The 21782-nt window shown below is 38.7% G+C and overlaps 1 protein-coding gene across 4 annotated transcripts in view; it reads right to left on the bottom strand.

Annotated features, from left to right (window-relative positions):
- Window positions 1–10431: 10431 nt before the first annotated feature.
- smarca2 (SWI/SNF related BAF chromatin remodeling complex subunit ATPase 2) overlaps window positions 10432–21782 on the bottom strand; it is a 58211-nt gene continuing 46860 nt past the window's right edge. For all 4 annotated transcript variants that reach the window (XM_078251401.1, XM_078251400.1, XM_078251402.1 and 1 more), the window contains 5 exons: window positions 17718–17823; window positions 16726–16827; window positions 15598–15724; window positions 14354–14487; window positions 10432–12468 (listed from right to left, as the gene is read on the bottom strand). In XM_078251401.1, the coding sequence (XP_078107527.1) occupies window positions 12439–12468; window positions 14354–14487; window positions 15598–15724; window positions 16726–16827; window positions 17718–17823 (499 nt within the window). In that variant the 3' untranslated portion in view covers window positions 10432–12438. The remainder of the gene's footprint in view (window positions 12469–14353; window positions 14488–15597; window positions 15725–16725; window positions 16828–17717; window positions 17824–21782) is intronic.

The following is a 21782-nucleotide window of genomic DNA, read 5'->3' as shown; positions in this document are numbered from 1 at the left end:
CATTGCTTACCTCCCATTTACAAGAATCTGCAAGACACCACAAATCCCAGCTCCTAGTAGCAAATGTTTGGTAATGCTGCTCAAGGCCAAGACCATCCCAGATGAATCCACTGTTTTTCTTTCAATCAATCTTATTCGTCACATGAAATCGTACAAGGTACAATTCCAGTGGAATGTAAACCCATCAGCTCCTTCAACGTGTGCATGATTCATAATGTGCAGTGTGATGCCAAGTATATATGTTGCATACTGTATAGGCCTACCTGCTTTGTTTCGTCATTTGGATGTACGACTTTCTGCCATCTTCGCTGTAGTTCCTCTCGCAGTAGAAAATATTTGAAGCTTTGGCCACGTTTAACATGAACACCCAACATGGTAACATTTAGATATGACAGAAAATAGGAAAAAGCATAAGATATCACCGTTAAAGTGAAAAGTGGAAATTACATCCTTGTGTGGATGAAAAGCTTGTTGATGCCTGAAACGGAAAAAAAGGCTTTCATCTTCCCTCGTCTGTTTTTAATCAATCCCACTTTGCTGAACTTCCTTAAGAGACCTCTGTTTTTGGAAACACACAGGTGCCCTGAAAGTGGAGTCCTCACAAATCTCTCAAAAAAGGTTTTCTGTCTTTTATGTGTTCAAACATTCTTTTGATGGCTGCCTAACTTTCACATGCTACAGGTAAGGGCATTTTCACACGTGGTCTGATTGGCGATGTTTTCCTTCCTGGGATTTAAAGTACATTTGGTGAAGTGCAAAGGTTATTATCAAACTTCAGTGGGATCCTGAAAACTTTGTTGGGTCCACAAATAAACAGTTGAGCATCCATCCTCACATACAGAACAAATCAGTAACCGAAAATTCAACAACAAACTCCTGAGAAAACATGATGTATTATACTGTGGCTCTTCTTCCCGCCTGTTTACTCTGACCTGCTGTTATTTGCCACCACTGAAGGACAGATGGGTGTTTTGAAACATGCAGTTTGTACACATCGGGGAGAAGAAAATCATCCGAGTGAAACATCAGCGACAAAATCACAGCTTATTAGAGTGTGAAACAGAACTGGTAAATCAATATAAATGTCTTTTGTTTTCCCTCATTCAGTCATGATTGTGACGGAACAGGAAGGACAGCTTTTTATACGTCACTGTAAAAAGTTTCCAAAGCTACCAAATATGTCACATACCTGCAAACTCAGAAGGGGTGAACAAGTTGACACATTTTATACAGTTATACATATATATATATATATTTTTATTTTTATTTTTTATTTCAGTTGCCTCTAACGTCCATTTCGGAGCATCAGAGAGAAGTGCAGGCATTTAAGTGGCACCGAAATGAGGCACCAAAATCTGCGTTGCTATTCGGTCCGGTAGAGAACCTCAAGCTTGCTTTCCATTATAATGTTAAACATGTTAACAACAATGTTAGAGAAAACAATTATATTGTTGGCAGATAACAGCACATACCTCAAAACTAATGTCAGTGATTGTGATTGGCCAAATGACTCACGTGACGTATCACCAAAGATGTTGAGAGTGTGAAGAAGACCGCAGTATTCAAATTTTCTGCATTTGTACTCAGGTTTTTAATTTTTTTTTTTTATGTGCAAAGTGAAATTGTGCATAAAACCCACTCAATGACTCACATTGAGAGTACGGATAGAGAGAAAAATAACTTAGCAGCCAAAGAGTTAGTCACACACCTGGAATAAAGCCGTCATAATACAAAAAGGGTTTAATTATCAGAATATATGGGATAAGATGATTCCAGTCTTACAATATTAGCTCCCTGCTCTGTTTACGGTTACCTTATCTCTAAAAGTCAAGGCAAGGCAACTTAGCAAGAAAAACAACCGACTCAGCCTGTCTGATGTGTTTACATCAAACTAAAAGAGTATGCCGGTCTGAAAAGCAGCTCTGCCTCAAAACAAGATTGTGGAAGCAAAAACTGTTGGAGACCGAGACCCCAAAGGAGTTTTTCTGCAGTTGTGATGAATGACTGGATTTAGTTTGGCACAAATTTAGCACATCTGCTTTTCATATCATGTGTGCGTGCGTGCGTGCGTGCGTGCGTGCGTGCGTGCAGGCATGCATGCGTGCGTGCCCTCCAGCTCAGACTTTGTGGGATAATCAACTAAGAACTGGAACAGCAGAATAACCGAAGACTAATCCACTACTTCAGAGAACATGACAGATCAATTCATTAACAATAATTAGTGATAATAGGAATTAATTCAATATTGCAGCAAGCAGCTTATCTGCTTTCGGTACAATGGGAATGAGAGTCAGGGCAGTTGTAAGTAAAACCAGCCATGCAGAACCAAAATAGTCTACTTATCTCCGTCTGTTTTCAAGCCTGTGCTCAGGGATTAGGTGGGTTGATTCCTCAAACAACATGTCTATAAGTAACACATTTTAAGTTTGAAACTCTAAACACTTAATCTTCACGTTTATGTCTGTCATTTAGGCTAACCGAAAAGTTTCTATCGCTGGCTACATTTCACAGCTGCGAGTAGACTGACTATGTTTCACAGAGCTTGGTGAACCTGCTGAGCATCTGTCAGCTTCACCATCAGTGTTCATCAGTTCTGAGAGACACAAGCGCTGTGAGACCAATTGATCACTCGACAGAAAGAAAGGACTTGCAGTCAGGGTCAAACTGACAACCAAATAGAGTTGATTTAAACTTTCATCTAAAGAAAGAAAAGTGAAAAATAGGATACTTGTTCCCCATCATGTCCCCCTTTCACATTTGTCAAGCTTTCATAGTTAAGATTGCTTATGACGGCTGGGTACTGAACGTCAATATTTTTTTGGTCCAGGCCAAAATGGGACCTGCCTATCACTGGGTACCGAAAACTGTCAAGTATAAACAACTGACAGTCAGATTCGACATTTGGTAAACCCTGTTTTTGTTCCCCTTCAGCAGTTAAAACTTCTCAACTTGGTACAGTGATGTACAGGTGTACTCCCGGGCACTGTGACATCACTGTTGGATGTGGTTACAGGTGCAACAGCAGGTGAAATAGGCTTGAAACATTCAACCAGTCCTAAATTACTCTTTAAATCAAAATGTCTAACATTTTAATAAGGATTAGTTCTTGGATGTCTAAATGACTACCCTGAGCGTAACTTGCATTATGATTATGTCTTTTTAAGGGCTTTGTCAAATAAGTTGACACTGAACGTACACGACAAATTAGGGCTGGGTCGTATGTTGAATTTTTAAATTATATTGATATATTTTTTAAATGAGATATGGGATGAGAGAATTTTGTTTATCGATATAGTTTGATGACGTTGATGTCCCTCCCCTTTTGCCATCTCCGCTGTCCACTATTTTACAGGGTCACCGATGCTGCATCCGGGGCTTAGCGCTGCCCAGGGCGGTAGTGTTTGGCTTAAAGAAATACAAAACAAGCCAGTACGGTTTTTTTTCTCCCCCTATCCCGGAATAGATAAACATTGTATAGCCAGACCATACTGGGATACTGACACAGAGCTGTGGAGATACTGTAGGTCGAGAAAAATGCGGGACTATGCGACAGCAAACCATATATGTAGAAACTGTAAGATTTGCAGATAGCTTTGCATTTAAATATTCATGTCTAGATCACATTCAATTATTAATTTCTATCTATCTATCTATCTATCTATCTATCTATCTATCTATCTATCTATCTGTCTATCTATCTATCTATCTATCTATCTGGTTAGCAGCTTTATAATATACATCTTTAAAGCCCAAACATACAGTGTACTGTATAGATCAGGATACCACCACCACCACCACAACAACACAGTGCCTGCCTGTGATGAAATGCTATACAACTAAATGTGTATTCATGTGTCTGCTTGGTTTGGAGCTCTTGAGAATATGAATAAATAATTAGCTAAAATTTCAACCTAATTTTCCCGGGTGACTAAGTGTGTCTGTTCATCTCAAATTGTGTTAAAATAAACATTGTTTTCTGACTCAAAGGTGCAGACTGTGGAAACACTTTTCAGTGGAGGATTTATTCCTGGGGTCTTATGAAGTCACAGTTTAAAGATGTTATGAAATCTGTTTGTCTATTGATGCAAATTAGCTTTCATATTGTTTAACTGCTGCCAGTGAGACTGATTAGTGAGACTGATTTAAGCTCCAAGGAGAGGTTCATCTGATGACAAAACATCCGTGGCATGAGGGAACAGCAACGATTTGTATTCACATAGTCACTTCCATTGATGAAATCTTCCACATCAGGGAAGTTTAACAAAAAATGTGCTTTAACTTGGGTTTCCGTTGCACAGCACCATTTTTGATGTATGCAAGTTGATGTTATCAATTCATCAGAAATGCAATTGCAAACATAACCTTAATATTTTCACCCTGGGAAAATGATTGAATGCAGTCAGTATGGTGTAAGTTAAAAAAATTTCTCTTTTTGGGCAACTATGAGGAAATGAGTATTAATTTTTATTCTGTGAAAGCATACATTTGCACAGAAATGTGATGTACAACATAGTTTATTTATTTTAACTGAGCTTTATTGAATTGTCTTAAGCGTCAAAGAAAGAGCAGGACTTTGCAATTTTGGGGGTGAAGAGTACCATACTGTAGTAACTTTGGGGAAAGTATTCAGTAGAAACACTGGTGACTGTTGCTGTACTAGGACTGTTATTTTAAATTAGGTACGGCCATTTACAACAATATTGAAAACGCATTTTACAACCTTGGTTGAATGAATCAGATACAATCTCTAAATGCTGTAAGATTTAACAACTTTTTGCAAGAAAACAGATTTTTTGCTCAATTCCCACAATTAGCACAGCAGGATCTGGATCGATTTATCAATTTAATGAACAACGATCTAATATTACTGATACAAAGTGAAAATATCGATATCATCTTTAAGATGTACCTTTATTTTGAAATTCCCACTTTATCAAAAAGAATAGTTGGTTTTTAATTGAAATGTCTGGAAGAGCTCAGTAATACAATTGTCAAATCATATTTTAGTTGCTTTTCGTAAATTGATGTAAATGGAACTGATTTTGTTAAATGGGCATATGCTATTGATCGCAAGCCCTTAAATTGAATCGACTCAAAATCATATAGTGGCAGACTTTGTGATATAGACAAATATTGTATCGTCCAATGAATCAATATAATATTGTATCGTGATCAAACTTGTGATTTCCCCTACTGTATAGCAGCATAAAAACCCCATTTTGCAATCCTGTATAACAAGCAGCTCATTGAAGACAACTAGTCTGCCATAATCCGTGTAGTGTAGTGTGTAGTGTTTTTAAAAAGCATTTAAGCCTACATTTGTATGTGAAAATGTAATAACATCAGAGAAACAATTAAAACACATAACGATTCCAACAAGCCTAAACACGCACAAGGAACAATATCTTAGTTAAGCATATTAAATATGGATTCATTTTACAATCATACTTTCATTTTGAAACGAGAGTGACAGGATTACATTTGTAGAGGGCTAAAGACATACATTATCCTTGATATGTAGCCTAAAGCCCAAGACACACCAAGTCGATAATCGGCTGTTGGACAGTCTCAATGAGTCTCAGTGACTCAAGTCTGTTCGGTGTGTTACGTGCCATCGTTATATTGCCGATTTGACATGTATAATCGGCAGGGCAGGCACTGCCGGCAGTCGGACTCAAATGACCCATCTGATTGGTAGAATGCTAACCTGGAAACAGGGAGCGGAATGAGCGTGATTAGAGTCTCTCAAAATCTGACGAAAATCTTTTAAACTGACCGTTGTCGATCTGAAATGAAGATGAATGATTCAGCAACTGCACAGCCTATTTCTCACTTAAAATGTTTTCAGAAACACGTTTCTGTGAACTATTTTAGTACAATATGAGATCGTATTCTGAACAAGCCGACATGACATTCTGGCTTTGAATTTCTGGAGAAACCAGCCCACCTACCGTTCGTCCAATCAGCTGCCGGTTTTCATTTTTTGGGCGACAATACAGATTAGCGCCACCTGCTGTTACGGAGACGTATTACGTCTCGTCTCTTTGGTGTGTTCTGAGGCACTTTTTTGACCAACTCGGGGAGACTGATCAGTCCAACTGCCTTTTCTGCCGAGGGTTGGCTGTCTAGTCGGTGTGTCTGCAGCTTTACGTAGCGCTACTCATGTTTCTACATTTGGAATATTTTACAGCCTGTTTTAAGGTGTTAACTAACTGTACATGTTGAAAGCAAATTTGCCCTTTAAGCTAATTATTTTGTGTGTTTAGAGGCATTTTTAGGTGGGAAGACAACTAACATTACTATAGACAGATGAATAACCAGAAAATTACACAATTTTATAAAATGCGCCACATAGGCTGGAGCACATATTTTAACACAGGTGATAATCCGATTAAGCACATTCACAACAACGTTACCTGTTCTCTTAAATTTGCTGGTTTGAACTGCTCAATCCCCCGTTTGAATGCGCTGTCAGTATGGGTTTCCCCAGCTGTGTTGTGCTGCTGCGTTCATGCTTGATAATCCTCAGAAAAGATGCTTGAGAATCCTGAACGTCTCTGGCCCTCAGGTTGCTTAATTACTTAACCCTCTGAAAAACACACAGGAAGTTTCTCGACAAGCTAACGTTACCGTTAGCAGTTAGCCACTTTTTTTCCCTGGAGAACAACTCCACATTAAACTCCACGTTTTAAGAGGTTTGGTTAATAACAATATCCTGCTGAGGATGAAGCCTTGGGACTTTCCTCTAGCGCCACCATGAGGTTTTGCATGAAATATCATATATAACAGCTGTTCCCTCTCAGGACAAATTGTAATAACTTCAGGGATTTTCACGATTTTTCATCCAGTGGGATTATTAAATCAAAAATAGGCTACTTTGGTTTATGATTAAATGCCTGCAACATTACTCCCAGTCCCATCAGCCTCAGCTGTACTTTGTGTTTAGTGTTAATTAATGAGACATGCTAAATTCTAAAATGCTGAATTAAGATGGGAACATGGTAAACATACTGGAGACGGTTTAGAGAATCTTTGATTATACCTGCTAAACATTGACATTTAGCTCAAAATACAGTGTTTAAGTACCGCATCACAGAGCTGCTAGCAGGATTGTGGACTCACAGTCTATATCTTCACTCACTGCCCTTTATTTCCAGGGAGATTATTACATTCAGTGCTGCTGTTATATTTTATCATACAAATGTCCTTTTTCAATGCAAGCCATTAACCACTGGGCTATGAGTCGTAGGCTACTTTAGAAGTCAGATAATGCAATTACTATTTAAAGGGTGAAATGTGTTCTGTAAATGTTGACAAGCTGTTAGATTGAGTGGAAGAAGGGTGACAATTATATTAATACAGTCAAAAAACATAATTACAATATGTACAACATACACTTGTCTGTCATGTAGCCTCTCAGCCAGAGGTGGAAGAAGTACTCAGATCCTTTATTTAAGTAAAAGTACTTATACCACACTGTGAAAATACTCTGTTACAAGTAAAGGTCCTGCACTAAAATCCTTACTTAAATAAAAGTTTCTAAATCGTTTCAGCTGTATTTAACATATGTTTTGTGTGCAAAAAAAACACTAGCAATAAATAATAAGTAACTAAAGTTGTCAGATAAATGTAGTAAAGTAAAAAGTACAATATCTCCCTCTGTAATGTAGTGGAGTAGAAATAAAAAGTGGCATGAAAAAAAAGCACCTTAAATTTGTACTAAAATACAGTACTTGAGTAAATGCACTGTACTTAATTACATTCCACTACTGCTTTCAGCTTAAGAGGACTCGGCACTGCAAAGAAAAATGAGCTTTTCCTCGATCATGCGTTAAACTGATAGTGAACCCCGGAATCCAAAGGGAGACAAAGCCTTTTCCCGCTCTTCCTTTTAAGTTGTGCAAGAGTTAGCATCGATCAGGCCCATTTCCCGCCTCGAATGTGGACAGGCTACAACACCAGATCAACTAATAATAGAGAGCACCTGGCCCTTTCATTTCACCATTCATCAACCAGTAGGAAGGAAAATTCCCTGAATCAGTTTGCGATTGGAGGGACTTGCATCTGCTGCTTGGAGAATGTGATGATGCAGGACAAAAGCTGCGTAGGGATAGCACAAATCGCACTGGCACCTGACCTTTTCCAGCTGACATCTCTGGCACTCAGACAAGGATTAACATCCAATTTGCCCCTCTCTTCCTGGGCTCAAGTCTATCCCAACAGCTCGGCACTTCAAAGAGGGAGATAAAAAAAGAAGGGGCGGTGGATGGTCATTCTTCAGGGGGAATTGGCTTAGTCAAGCTCTGTTTAAAATGGCAGGAATACAAAAAGTAAAGCTGTTTTGATGTGGGAGGGTCCGGCCTGCTGTACAGTATGACGGCCTTTCTTCTGCCCTCATGTGTCTGAGCTGCACCATACAGCCATAAAATACAGCCATGATGCCATGAAATCATGAACCCGACAGTAGACAGGTATGTTCAAATCAATAGGCTATATATATATCCTTGTTGTTTTTGACGTGTACTTATTTGGTCTAAATTTTTAACAAACAAAAAAGAAATCTGATGTGTATTTATTATTTATGCGGCACATCCAATAGACCAATCTGCATTGTAGGCAGAAGTCAAGCCAGCCGTCATTACAGTGGCAATAACTCCATGCCTGTTGAACCTGTTATATTTTAAAAGGTATAGTGATTCAAAAAGTCATATTCTAAAAAACTAAAACTTTTCAATTAAATTTAGTCTGCCTGTGATTTGTATAGCCTAAAGATCAACATGTCTCCACTTCCTCCCACTGTAAAAAAGTTAAAGGGGAACTATGCAGTTTTCTTTAGCTTAATTTACCTTAACTGAACAGCTTCGGAGTCATTGGAATGGTTATATGACCTTTTTCAGGTTGAATGGTGGTCGTCTCGCGTCCCCCTAGCAACTTTGGGCTGCCGGCCTCAGCGTCAAGAAGTATCGCATGATATCAGGTCTCGCGAAGTAACAAATTGCTTTACGGCACTGAACACATTCAGGAACCGGCTAACTATAAAAACAAGGTAGCGATGGAGTTTTTCACACTATCGTCATGGCTGAGCCGGCAAAAAAGTAGCAGGAAAGCTAAGAAAGCATTGTCGGAGGAATAGAGAAAGAGGACCCGGCAGACTGACCGAGCGAGGTGTCAGACACAAGTAAACATCGGACCTGCGTTTTCAGAATGGCGAGAACTGACACAAAGAGAAGCCTGCTAATCCGATGCTGAGCGGGCATTCTTGCTGTTGCACTTGTAAGTATCTTTGGGATAAACTCTGTTTGATCTTTGTATTTCTTGTTATTGTGAACTCAGGGTGTTTTGCTATTGTCTGTAAAGGTTTTTATTATGATTGCTGTCTGTAACGGGCTTACTAGCTAGCTTACTAGCGGTCTACCCCAGTGGACATGGCTCCGTGCGTTCGCCGGCTTCTTTGAAAACAAATGCACGTGACCAGAGGGAGAAGATGGGAGGGGGGAGAGTTGCCAACGAGTTTTTACAACAGTGTTGCCAAATATCTATTCCGAAGCTGTAGGGGGAGCTCTATAGAGAAACCTGTGAGCAAAAAGTGAGAAAACAGCGAAGAAATTACCAAAACTGCAAAGCGCCCCTTTAAGCCCAAAATATCCTGTATACGGGTGCTGCCATCTTGTGTTGGTGGAGCCGCGGAGCAAACAGCGTGACAAGAACTACCAAGAACTACCATGTCGCATCCGCTAACATGGAGGGGGCAGGATATATGACCTATACTGCGGCCAGCCACCAGGGAGCGATCGATATGTTTTGGCTTCACTAATAACAGTCTATGCGTCAACCCCTGCTGTCAGCCAACTGATTTTTTGCTGTCCTCTTTCTCTGCTCATTTATTTCCTGGCTGAAATTCCACTTTTACAATTAAATGTGTTTGAGATCGTTGTGAATTCATGCATTTAAAAAAAGTCATTGATTGCAAGTTTCTTACGATAGGCAGTGCTGTTAATAGGTTTTCAATGTAGCAAGTCCTCGGGACCCACAGGATATATATATAGGTCTGGCAATGCAAGACTAATAATAGAGAAGATGGTAGTTATATGTGTTATGTTTTCAGTGTGAAGGCGCATTGCATATTTCATTCTTCTTAATTTTTTTTTAAGGCCAACAACTCAAATAATCATTTGAATAATGTAATTTGTTTTGACAGACATGGAAGGGAAAGTCAGTGGTACACGTGTGATTTAAAGTAGATTAGATAGACCTGAAACAGGAAGTCTGTATGTTTTATCTACTTAGATCTTTTGCAAAAGAACATTTGCTAAGGCAATTAGCAGGGACAATAGAACAAGGTCAACTGAATCAAATGGCTTTACAGATTAAATAGCAAAACACGAACAGGTAGAAATGGTTCCCAGTGGAAAGAATAAACAAGAAAATGTATTTTGTGCTGAAAATCAGTGAGATTTTATTTGCCCTGGGCTATGAAATACAACCACAAAGACACTGTGCAAAGAAAGCAAAGATTAAGTTACACTTATTGAGAGTCGGCGAGCACGTTACACAAACAAAAAATGATATATATCTGCATGTACACAGTAAATTGCCAAAAGAGTTCATGCAACAAACGACATATAAACCAACAAAATGAGGGCTCAAAACTAATACAGGAACACAAACACCTCAATCCAAATAAATCAAAATATACTGTTATATTCAATGTGTCATTCAAAGCAAAATGTTTAATCCCAGAATACGTTTTTCTTTGTAATATTTTCTGTTGTTTACCGTCTTTAATAGTCTGTAATAATCCAGCTAAAACTGGTCTGTTTGCAACAGGAGCGACATGTTTTCAGACACTTTAAAAAGCTCCTTTTAGCCACGATAGATGTTTTTTTTTTCAACAGGACAAGGTGCTTCCCCATGAATCTGCAGCCTAAAGCATCCAGTTTCAAAAATCCAAATAATCCAAATGGTCCTTTCTGCGAGAGAAAATTAACAAAGATTCTGCTCTGATACACGACAACCTGAAAGCATTACAGGGAAGGATACATGAAACACGTGGACTTTACCTAAATAATGTGCCGCCTACATAATGTAAGGTTACATTTCTGTTAATACAAAAAAAGCATTCAGCATTTATGGCCACTCGAAAGTGTCGGTAAGTCATCGGGCTGTAAGAGATTATATATATATATATATATATATATATATATATATATATATATATATATATATATATATATATATATATATATATTCATCATTTCATTATTGAGTTTGCTAAGCCCCGCCCCTTGTGGTTACTGTTGCTACGTCTGTCAAGCTTTCCATTCTTGCAGTCTTCAATAAAAACGGTGGCAGATTTAATATTGAAATTCTAAGTATATTTTTAAATAATGGAGTCCTTTATTTCAGATAAAAGCAGGCTTCTTATTTCTTGCTGGCGACCATCGATTTAGCTGAAATGGCAATTGACGCTGGCAGATTCAATCAGCTGTCGCTAGCTAGCTAGCTAATTATGCTAGTTAGCTCCATTAGTTGGAAGGAACTTTAGCTTCAGTATGTGTTAATAATGATGATGATGAATAACATTGTATTTGTGTAGCATTGTTTAAGCAGGACAATCAAACATTTGTTGCTTACGTTAAAGCAGATAAACTTTCTGTTTGATAGATTTTAAGTTTTGAAAAGCCACCACACTCCAGACTAGTTTAGACTAGACTTAGTATCACTCTTACTACAGTTTCTCCAGTGGGGAAATATAAAACTTGACTAGTTATGGTTGCTAGGCTATGACTAGACAATCGCTGGTTGGGGGGAGGGGTTTAGCTAACAATCAAATTTCTCTAACATTTGGCACTGCACAAGGTGATGAATCCAAAAATTAAAACTTGATTGATTGCCTTTTCTTTATCAACAGTGGCTCTCCAAATTAACTTGGATGTCCTTGGCTTATATATACTGTATGTGTGTGTGTGTGTGTGTGTGTGTGTGTGTGTGTGTGTGTGTGTGTGTGTGTGTGTGTGTGTGTGTGTGTGTGTGTTTAAAACACATTTAAAATTTGAATATCTATATTTCTTTTTCTAAAAGTGCAAGCAAGTACAAATCAAGCAAAAGCGAGTACAGCATGACCAAATCTTTTTTTTCTTCCTTTTTCATACAGAATTTAAATTGTTTTTTTTTTTAAAGCACAGAGTTAAAAAATATACTAAAAAATTGTCTTAAAAACAGGAATATGAGCAGATTGGTATTGCTGTGTAGCTTACTGATTACTAGTAATACATTTTCAAGCTGGTAGGAGAAAGTTACAACAAAACGGACTACAAACAGGCAAAGAGGACAAATGGAGTCAAAATAAAAAAAATACAGAATATGAACCCAAACAACGGTGATGGAAGATATTGTCCTTTTTTGTTTATAAGTGCTTTAAACAATATCCTGCTTTGGTCAGTCGTCGTCGCTCTTGTCCGACTGATCCTGCAGAAAGGAAGAGATAAAAGGCATTAAGAGAGAGGGAGATTTAAAGGCTGAAAGAGGCAGAGGAGAGAACGTTTAAAAAAGGCGAAGGGAGAAAAGTCCATTTTTGAAATCTGCGGTCAAGTAGCAGCAAGAATTTTCTTTGAGCACACTGCACACAAAGGCAGTTACCACGGTGACTGATAGACAGCTGAGGAAATCAATCACTACATGTGTATTTACAGAGTAACATGGCTTTTGGCTACGCTCTGGTGAAGGTCTTATATTGGCCGAGCTGTTTACATTAACCTCAAACACCCTGCTGTTGGCGTGAATAAAAACCTGCCTCCAGCTGCCCACTGATGGCAAATATTGATCAGTGTCTGATCCCTATAGATCTCATATTAAAGTATCAATTAAATTATTTTGTTATTAATTAATTATTTGTCATGCTCTTAAGCTGGATTTATACTTCTGTGTTAGCGAGGATTCAAACCCAAAACAGCCCTGAGTTAGGTTGTCCCCCAAACCTACCTAAGTACTATTTTATATTTTATATTGTATACCTATATTTTATGCTGCTCTATTTTATATATGTGTAATACAGTAAAATCAAGTCCTGACTGAGAGATGGCTTCATAATATAATATTCAATGACATACAACCCAACATGGTAGATTCCCTGGATACATTTGAATTCATTTGTAGACGTTTTCCTCTTGTTTACATCTAGCTGAAATCATTCTGTGTTGCATGTGTTTATCGGTGTTTTAAGCCCCCAACGTCTCCTTCCAGGCAGCGCTGCCTGGAAGCACTAGGATTAGGCAATGTTTATGGTTAGGAGCCTTGAAGTCAACGGCCGCAGCGCTGCCTTGAAGTCGATTAGGCAATGGTTATGGTTAGGGTTAAGGTTAGGGTTAGGTGCCTTGAAGTCAACGGTCGCAGCGCTGCCTGGAAGGAGACGTTGGGGGCTTAAAACACCATTGAGCGTAGCATGTCGTACGGTGGTTTCTAGTTCATGGAAAGTGTTGTAAGTTCGTGCTGTATTATTTACTCAATGCTCCACCTGTTGAAGGTCCCTCTCCGCTCTGATTCAGAGGATAGAGGCTCGCATGTCTGATGAGGCCACTTGATGTGCTTCACTTACATTTATACATCTATGTGAAAAGTAAGCAGCTACATTAACATGAACTAACTAAAATAACCCTTAGTTGCAGCCTTAATTGCACTAATGTCGAATTTGTGGGAGGCATCGGTTTCAGTGAATATGGCAGTTTTCAAAAACAAAACAGGGCCAAAGAACAGAGTTCCTGCAGTTACTTTTCTCGGTGAAAGGAGTGGATTTTTCTCAATTCCCACGCTTCAAACCTAAACTTTATTACTTAGAGTTGTGAAACTGATGTGTGCGTTTCTCCAAAACACTATTTGAATCATCAATATAAGCTCTCGTATAGAGATTATATGGTAGAAAGCCTGATTTAATTTAATTTCTTTTCTTTCACAGTAAATATTTGGGATGACCAAGAATACTGCTCTTTTCGGTTTTTCTTCCGCAATTAATAACCTGCACCTGGCATTCCAGGTGTGAAACAGCTGCTAATTTGATGGCTGGAAGGAAAACAACAGGACTATGGATGAAATATTGTTAACAGCCCTCAGCATGCTATTTCTCATGTTCCATGATAAGGGATGAGCTGCTAATGTAAGATTTCCAAAGCTGTGGTTGCCAATAACATAAAATATATTTAATAGCTGTCATTTTTGGTCAGTGTCTTTCCCATAAGAATTTAATTTTCTCATTTGCCAATTCAGAATTCTACCATTAACACTAACCATTAACATTAACTTCCCGGTGTCGTTTTTGTATTAACAATCCAGTATAATGCAGTGAAGGTGAACGACCTACATTGTCATCCAGGTCTTCGTCGCTGTCGTCGTCGCTGACGACCGGCTTGGCCTTCCCTCGGCTTTGCCTCTTTTTGCCTTTGTCGGTGCTGCGCGGCTCCTTACTCAGCTTGATCTTAACCCGCACAGACTTGGCTGAATTAAGCACAAGGAGAAAGAAAGAGTGATTAAAAAAAACTATCAGCTTCTCAAATAAAAGATTATTTTTTTTCCGTTTTATATCCGAGTAAGTGAATATCTCTGTGTTCTGGACTGTTGGTCAGAATAAACAACTTGATAACTTGAGCTCTGGTAAATGGTGATTCTCTGCAGACCCCTCACATCCCGGTCACAAACTGTTCAACCTCTTTGCCTCTGGTAGGCGATACAGGGCACTGTTCACCAAAATCAGCCGACACAGAGACAGTTTCTTTCCCCAAGCAGTCATTCTGTTGAACACTCAGAAATAGCCCCCACCCTCACACTGAACAAAGTCAACCACCACTGTTCTGCTCATCTACCTCATGTCTATTTCAATCCTACAATTACAATATTGTTATTAATATATTACCATTGCACTGATCTGCCTTCCACTGTACTCATATTTAAATCCTAAAATCTCAGTTTATTGACCGATATTGCACTATTCCTTCCCTCTCTTTTGTATATTTTTTGTAAAATTGTAAATTCTATTGTATTGTTATACTGTACATTATTTTTTATATTCTTACCGTCATCTCTGTTTTTATTCTTAATATGTTAAATGTTGTACTTTGAGAGCAAAGATTACCGGAGTCAAATTCCTTGATGGCTACGCAAACCTGGCCAATAAAGCGGATTCTGATTCACATAAATGTGACAATAATCATAATAATAATAATAAGTTGCAGCCCTAATGTCAATTGTTCAAAATACTTGTTTTCATTTGTAACTTTCAGTCACTGTATTTCTACTTAAATATTATTATTATTTTTTTACTTTTCCAAACAGTTTAATCGTCCAAGAATGAATATGCAATTGTGTTCATTTCCTTTCTTTTACATGATCTTATTATAATATTTTCTTCTGTGCTACAGTAGCCCATACTGCTCCTTCTGGAATGATGGCAAAGTGAATCTCAAACCAGAGCAGCGTTCACTGGGTTTATAATGTAGAATTTAAATGAGAGTGTGTGTGTGTGTGTGTGTGTGTGTGTGTGTGTGTGTGTGTGTGTGTGTGTGTGTGTGTGTGTATTCATATGCATGCCCTATAAATGGTGCGTCTTACCCTCAGCCTCTGACTCATCCTCGTCATCATCATCCTCATCGCTGTCATCTTCACTCTCTTCATCCTTGGCAATCTTCTGCCTGGCACTCTTAAACACAGACTGAAGGACAATGGAGTCCTCGTATATCTGTGGTGGGATGAAAAAAGAAGAGCTGATGATATTACACTTCCTCGAACAGCATGGAGAACATGTATTACTGGGAATATGGGAGAGAAGAACCTGCTGGACAAAAGGTGGATGTGGGAAGACGTAATAAAAGGAGAGGAGAGAGTAAGCATTAATGGAGAGAGACATGGGAGAAGAGTAAAACTGGTGGGTGTGGTGTTACAAACAGAATTAATAGCATTGATTATTAATGGCTATACCTACTTTTTGACCACAAGAAATTCAGAACTGGAATGAAATACACAATTGACTATTTCCTTAAAAAAGCAATGAAACAGAGCTCTGTCTAGCTCGGTCTCTGTTTTTTGCCTCTGTGTCTTTGTGTTGGTGTAATGCATTACATGCTACCTTTTGGTAAACACAAGTGCACAAAAGATCTTTAAAAAAAAAAGGTTTAAGGACTAAGCCAAGCTTTTCCAGAAAAATAACAAAAAGGATAGAACAGAGGAAGAGCATATGCTATGGGTGTCACACCATGTGCAATGGAGCAGTGTCCTTGGGAGATAAATCACTCGAGAAAACAAACAACTATGTTTTTGATTAACTACAGTATAGTTATTATTTTGTCCATAAAATGACAGAAAATTGTGAAAAACGGCAATCAAAAGGGCTGGTGGCTATGTGTAGGAACATGCTTTGTCGCATGTCAAATCACTATCAACATCGTGAAGCTGATGCCTTCAAATGTCTTGTCGACAATCTAAAACCTGAAGATATTCAGTTTGTAGTTATAGTATACAGAAAAAGTACTTAATATTCATATCAGAAAAGCTAAAAGCAGAGAGGGTTTGGAGTTTTTTCTCGATGAAAAAACATTTGTTAGATTATCAAAAATGGCATTGACTGAGAAATGTAATGTTTCGGCGCCACTTCTGGAACCCCATTACACATGGCTAAACACAGAAACAAAATTAGGAAGTCAATTGGAGAAACTTCAGTTCCACATGAAGGGGGGTTCTGACCTGGGATCCCTCCAGGTTGAAGGTCTGGGCGTTGTGACAAAGCAGCATCACGTCCCTCTCCAGGTCTACCACACTCCTGTATTTATGGTTTCTCACACGATCCTGTTGACGGAAAAATATCAGACTGATTCACACTCATCTCTCTCAAATGATATTCAATGCTTTCCCTTACATTCTTGAGACTCAAAAATGATGTAAATCTTTCATGAAGTTGATTAGGGCAGCAACGGTTATTGTTATTATTGGTAATCTGTTGATTATTTCCTCGAGTATTTGATTAAAATGTCAGAAAATAATTTAGACCAATAAAACCAGCAAACATTCACATTTGAGAAGCTGGAGCCAGAGAAGCAGGAATTTTGCTTAAAAAAAAAAAAGAAAATGACTGAAACGATTAATCAATATATCATTTTTTGACAATCCGCTACTCAATGAATCAACGAATTGTTGAATTTAATGTTTCTTCCCCGCCCTAAGACTACACAGTAGAGGTGTGAATCTTCACTGATCTCCTGATTCGATTACGATTAGTAATGTCAGCGATTCAATTCGATATCTCGATGCATCAAATACATTTTTCTATTAAAGCCATATAGGATATTTAATTCATAGCTTTTCAAGCTTCAAAAACAAAACATTCTGCAGTGCTCTAATACTAAATCAATTGGATACATAAAACTACAGCACTGAGCACATGGCACTTCCTGAATGTGCAAAACATAACAGAATATGTAAACAGAAAGGTTGTTAGGCATACATTAAACTGTAAACAGAAATAATCGATTATGGCCCGGCCGATTATCGAGCATATATAGCATTGTCCATATCCACGATTCGATGCATCGATTATTGGATTAATTTCAACACCTCTACTACACAGCATGCTAAAGATGCCCTTCATCTTTTAAAAATCTGCTCTTTGATCCCACTTATCATCATCATCATCCTATTGTTCATCCACAATAACTGCTGGGTCATCACAGTTGACATACTTTGATCTTTTTGAAGTCCACAGGTTTTCTGATCAGCTCGTAATATTCTGGGAGCTCCTTCCTAGATGGTAACTGGACGAAGACCTCACTTAGTTGTCTTCCTGACCTGGTAACACAAAATAATTACAAATCATAAGTAACCCTATTTGCAAGCAGATCATTACTTAAAAAGGTACACTGTGTAGGAATTTCTCCCATCTAGCGGTGAAATTGTAGTTTGCATTTAAATGAATAGTGCTCTCTAGCGCCTCGTGTTGCAACTACGGTAGCCGTTATGTACCAAGAAGCTATGACAACATGTCTTCCAATTTTCGCTTTTTTTGGCGACGAGGATTCCTTCTCCTGTAGCTCGGCATAAGTATGATCCTCCATTATGAACTAAAGTGCAGTGCAGGCTTTCAAATTTGCTTGGGGCAGTGACAAGCGGCTCTCACTGATCTCCTTCTCCGTTTCAGCTGGTTTCAGTCACGTGACGCTGGCTCGGAACGAAAACGCGTTGTGGATTAGCTAGACAGGTAGGCTAGTGCCTTTACGTCCCTCTCCGCGATTATGGTTTTTCAAAATGGCGGAACGACATGGAAGCCTCCTTGGACTTGCCCGTCCAATGTAAATACAGATAAGAAATTCTTCGCTTACGAGGATAAGTCAGATCATTGGCAGAGGTCATTTTACACCAATGAGGACATATTTATGAATGAAGACATTGATTTTAGCTAAGAAAATACTTAAAACACTACACAATGTACCTTTATGGTACCTTTTACCTCTCCAGAAAGTTATGTGTCCAGTTTTCAATATTCAAAGTCAGGTCTTATGAATGTAAAAAAATATGGGCTGCCTCCATTTGAATCTACAACAAAAGAAAATTATTTCCAGGACAGTATACCACCCACTCACCCACACACTCTCTCACACACCCACCACACACACACATGACAGGCCATTGCTTGGGTTCGGCTGGACTTGGTCACTCATTTTTTACTAAAATATGTTTCTGAAAACATTTGAGGCGAGAAATAGGCAGCAGAATCTCAATTCACATTTGATCAGCACTGCCTAGTTTTACAGTTTGATCAGAGTTCACAAGCAGCATTTAAAAGCGAGAGACTCCTTGTTTTCCTTGGTGCATTAATTGCAATTTTGTTTGCTACGTTATATTATTGTTTTGTTTTATTTATAAAGTTGAATAATGCAGCACAATTCATAATTAAGTGTTTATGCTTGGGGCCAGGTTGGCTGTTTCAAACAGGGAGGAAAACCTCAAGAAACTGAGCAAATGGAAAGAATTGCAATAAGGCAACTAAATCATTGATAAAATAACAACAAAAAAGCTCATGGAGCAGGACGTTGAATAAAACACAAAAGCAGATAGAGTTGTTGTGGCTCTATGTATTCATTTTAATGTATAGACTTCATACTCGTTGGGAAAAGAGCTTTCATGTATTGTACATCAAACATTGTTAGACATGCCCTTTACATGCACGAGTAAATCACGAGATATGATCAAACGAGATTTTCTAACCACAAAGGCTGCACCGGGCTGCACTCTGGTCACGTAACACGGGAGCGTAACAAGAGTTAACTTAGCAACTGTACATTGACAATGGCCTCAGGCTCAACAGAATCAGACACTGAAGAAATGGTTCGTGTCAAAGAGGAACAGTACATCAGTCATGTGTCAACTTTGCAAATAAAGCAAACTTGCTAAAAAAAGAACTGCACGCTGTTTTCAGGTAACATTACGGTTGAAGTTCAAACAGGCCTGCGCGGTGTTTTGAGAAATATCTTTATACTGCATTAAGGCTATATTTATTTTATTTTTATTGGTTATTTATATACTATTTTATTGCCATTACCTGTTTTCATACATACAGAAGTTTAGTTTACTAAATATATCAAATAATAAAAAAAAAAAAGGTAAGGTAGTTCAGCTTGATCTCAACGCTGCTGTTCCCAGATGACTTGGATATTGTACAATTACCCCACTGCGGTGCCTCTGACTTTGAAACGTGATGTGAGCTTAGATCAACTGTGTAAACTGTGCTGAAATCACAAAGGTGGATGGTATGTTCAAAATGGGTTTCTACATCTTTGATGTATTAAGTGTGATGCCTCTCAGCCCAGCGTTATGGCAACGGGAACCTCTGGGAACAGACCCAATTGTTTACTTCTGTGAAAGACACTGGAATGAATGGAAATGTGACCATGAAGGCTTCAAATCTTCTAATGGCTACCGACAGAAAGACGGTGAAACAACTAGTTTCAAAACCGCGTTAACATCTGTGTGTAACATACTTTATATGTACGTACTGTACACCTTAACACTAGAACTGCCGGACACTCAGATGCCCAAGAGCGTCCGTATCCTTTTGTTTGGGCTGATGGGCCATTAAAGGGTAACTACTGTTTTTTTCAACCTGGACCATATTTCCCTATGTTTTTGTGTCTAAGTGACTGATGGAAACAACAATCTTTGACATTGGTCCAGTATTAAGCAAGATCGCCGCAGTCGGCAGCGGCGAAACAAGCTACAATGTAAGTTAATAGGGCAATTGTCCAGTTTGTATTTACCTTCCCAAAAGTGTTGTTTTGTCACTTACAGGCTCAGATTCTTATTCTAAGTGTCTGACAACATTATGGAAAGGATCCCTTCAGAGCAGGCTGTCAGTGGCAACGCAAGAGCTTTTGTTAAGGTAAATACAAGCTGGACAATTGCCCTTTTAACTTACATTGAAGCTTGTTTCGCCTCTGACGACCAGTGTTGCTTCTTAGTTACTTTACAGATTACTTGATTTTAAAAGTAACTTAGTTACTTTACAGATTACTTGATTTTAAAAGTAACAAAGTTAGATTACAAGTTACTTTATTAGTTACATTCAGCAACTGCCGACAACACCCCCACAGCCTCAACATAAAAATGACAACCGGTTTACTGTGAGGCAGCTCGGCATGGCCAGTAGTAGGGATCTTGTTTATTATGGCACGAAAGAGAGCGAGTCAACCGTGTTTAAGGGCAGCATTTCCGCTACAACATACTGCCCGATCAACTTCTTCAACTCTCCCCCACTTACTGGTTTTGCACCGAAGTCCAGCTTTTGTTGTTTGGGTGGTGGGGGACCTCCTGCTCTCTGCTTCGCACCACCTGGTGGGACTTGCTCTGTAAGTTTGACTGCAGTGCTGCGACTCCAAATGTTTCTTCAAATTTGACGTAGTGTTTTTGTAGCTAGATAGCACTTTGTCGCCACCAGCAACAACGAACCTTAATATTGCCGTCTTTAGCTGACACAAACTCAAAATAGTGACTGTATTTCCAGCTAGAAAACCGCATCTCTCTCCTCCCTCCATTGTTTTTTACGTTTGTGTCGCTGCGTGGTACACGTGACCTGTCCACATGCTGTAAACCTGAACTGTCCTCATGCTGAAAACGTGACTTGTCGCATACGTGACTTCACTTCCCAAGACTCAAGAAGAAAGCAAAAATCTATATTTTTACTAAGGAAAATGACAAAAATAGTAACGCACAGTGACTTGGATAAGTAACTTTAATCTGATTACTGGTTTGGAAATAGTAACGCGTTAGATTACTCGTTACTGAAAAAAGTGGTCAGATTAGAGTAACGCGTTACAAGTATCAAGTACTAAGGCATCACTGCTGACGACTGCAGCGATCTTGCTTAATACCAGACCAATTTCAAAGATTGTTGTTCCCATCAGTCACTAAGACACAAAAACATAGGAAAATAGGGTCCGGGTTGAGAAAAACAGTAGTTACCCTTTATCGAGCCAGCACTCTCCATCTCTACAGAATCAAGAACACACACCATACACACCCAGGCAGCTTGTCTAACAGCTTGAACCCACACAAAACTTAGCAGTTTAACAACAAATATTTTCAGTTGCCCCCCGATACAGTAATGATCCAGTTATTTGTGCTGTTTGTCGGTCAGTTCAGTTACCGGTAAATACAAAGTCTTCAACAGACAGCGCCCCCTTCCATCTGATTGCGCACATCCACACCAACTTTACTACAAACTACAATTTGTTTTTTTTGTAAAAGTACATCTA

This window comes from Sander vitreus, chromosome 5 (genome assembly GCF_031162955.1).
Source record: "Sander vitreus isolate 19-12246 chromosome 5, sanVit1, whole genome shotgun sequence".
In the NCBI taxonomy this organism is placed as follows: domain Eukaryota; kingdom Metazoa; phylum Chordata; class Actinopteri; order Perciformes; family Percidae; genus Sander; species Sander vitreus.
Note: the sequence above shows the minus strand (reverse complement) of the source record. Positions and strands in the feature narration are given on the sequence as shown.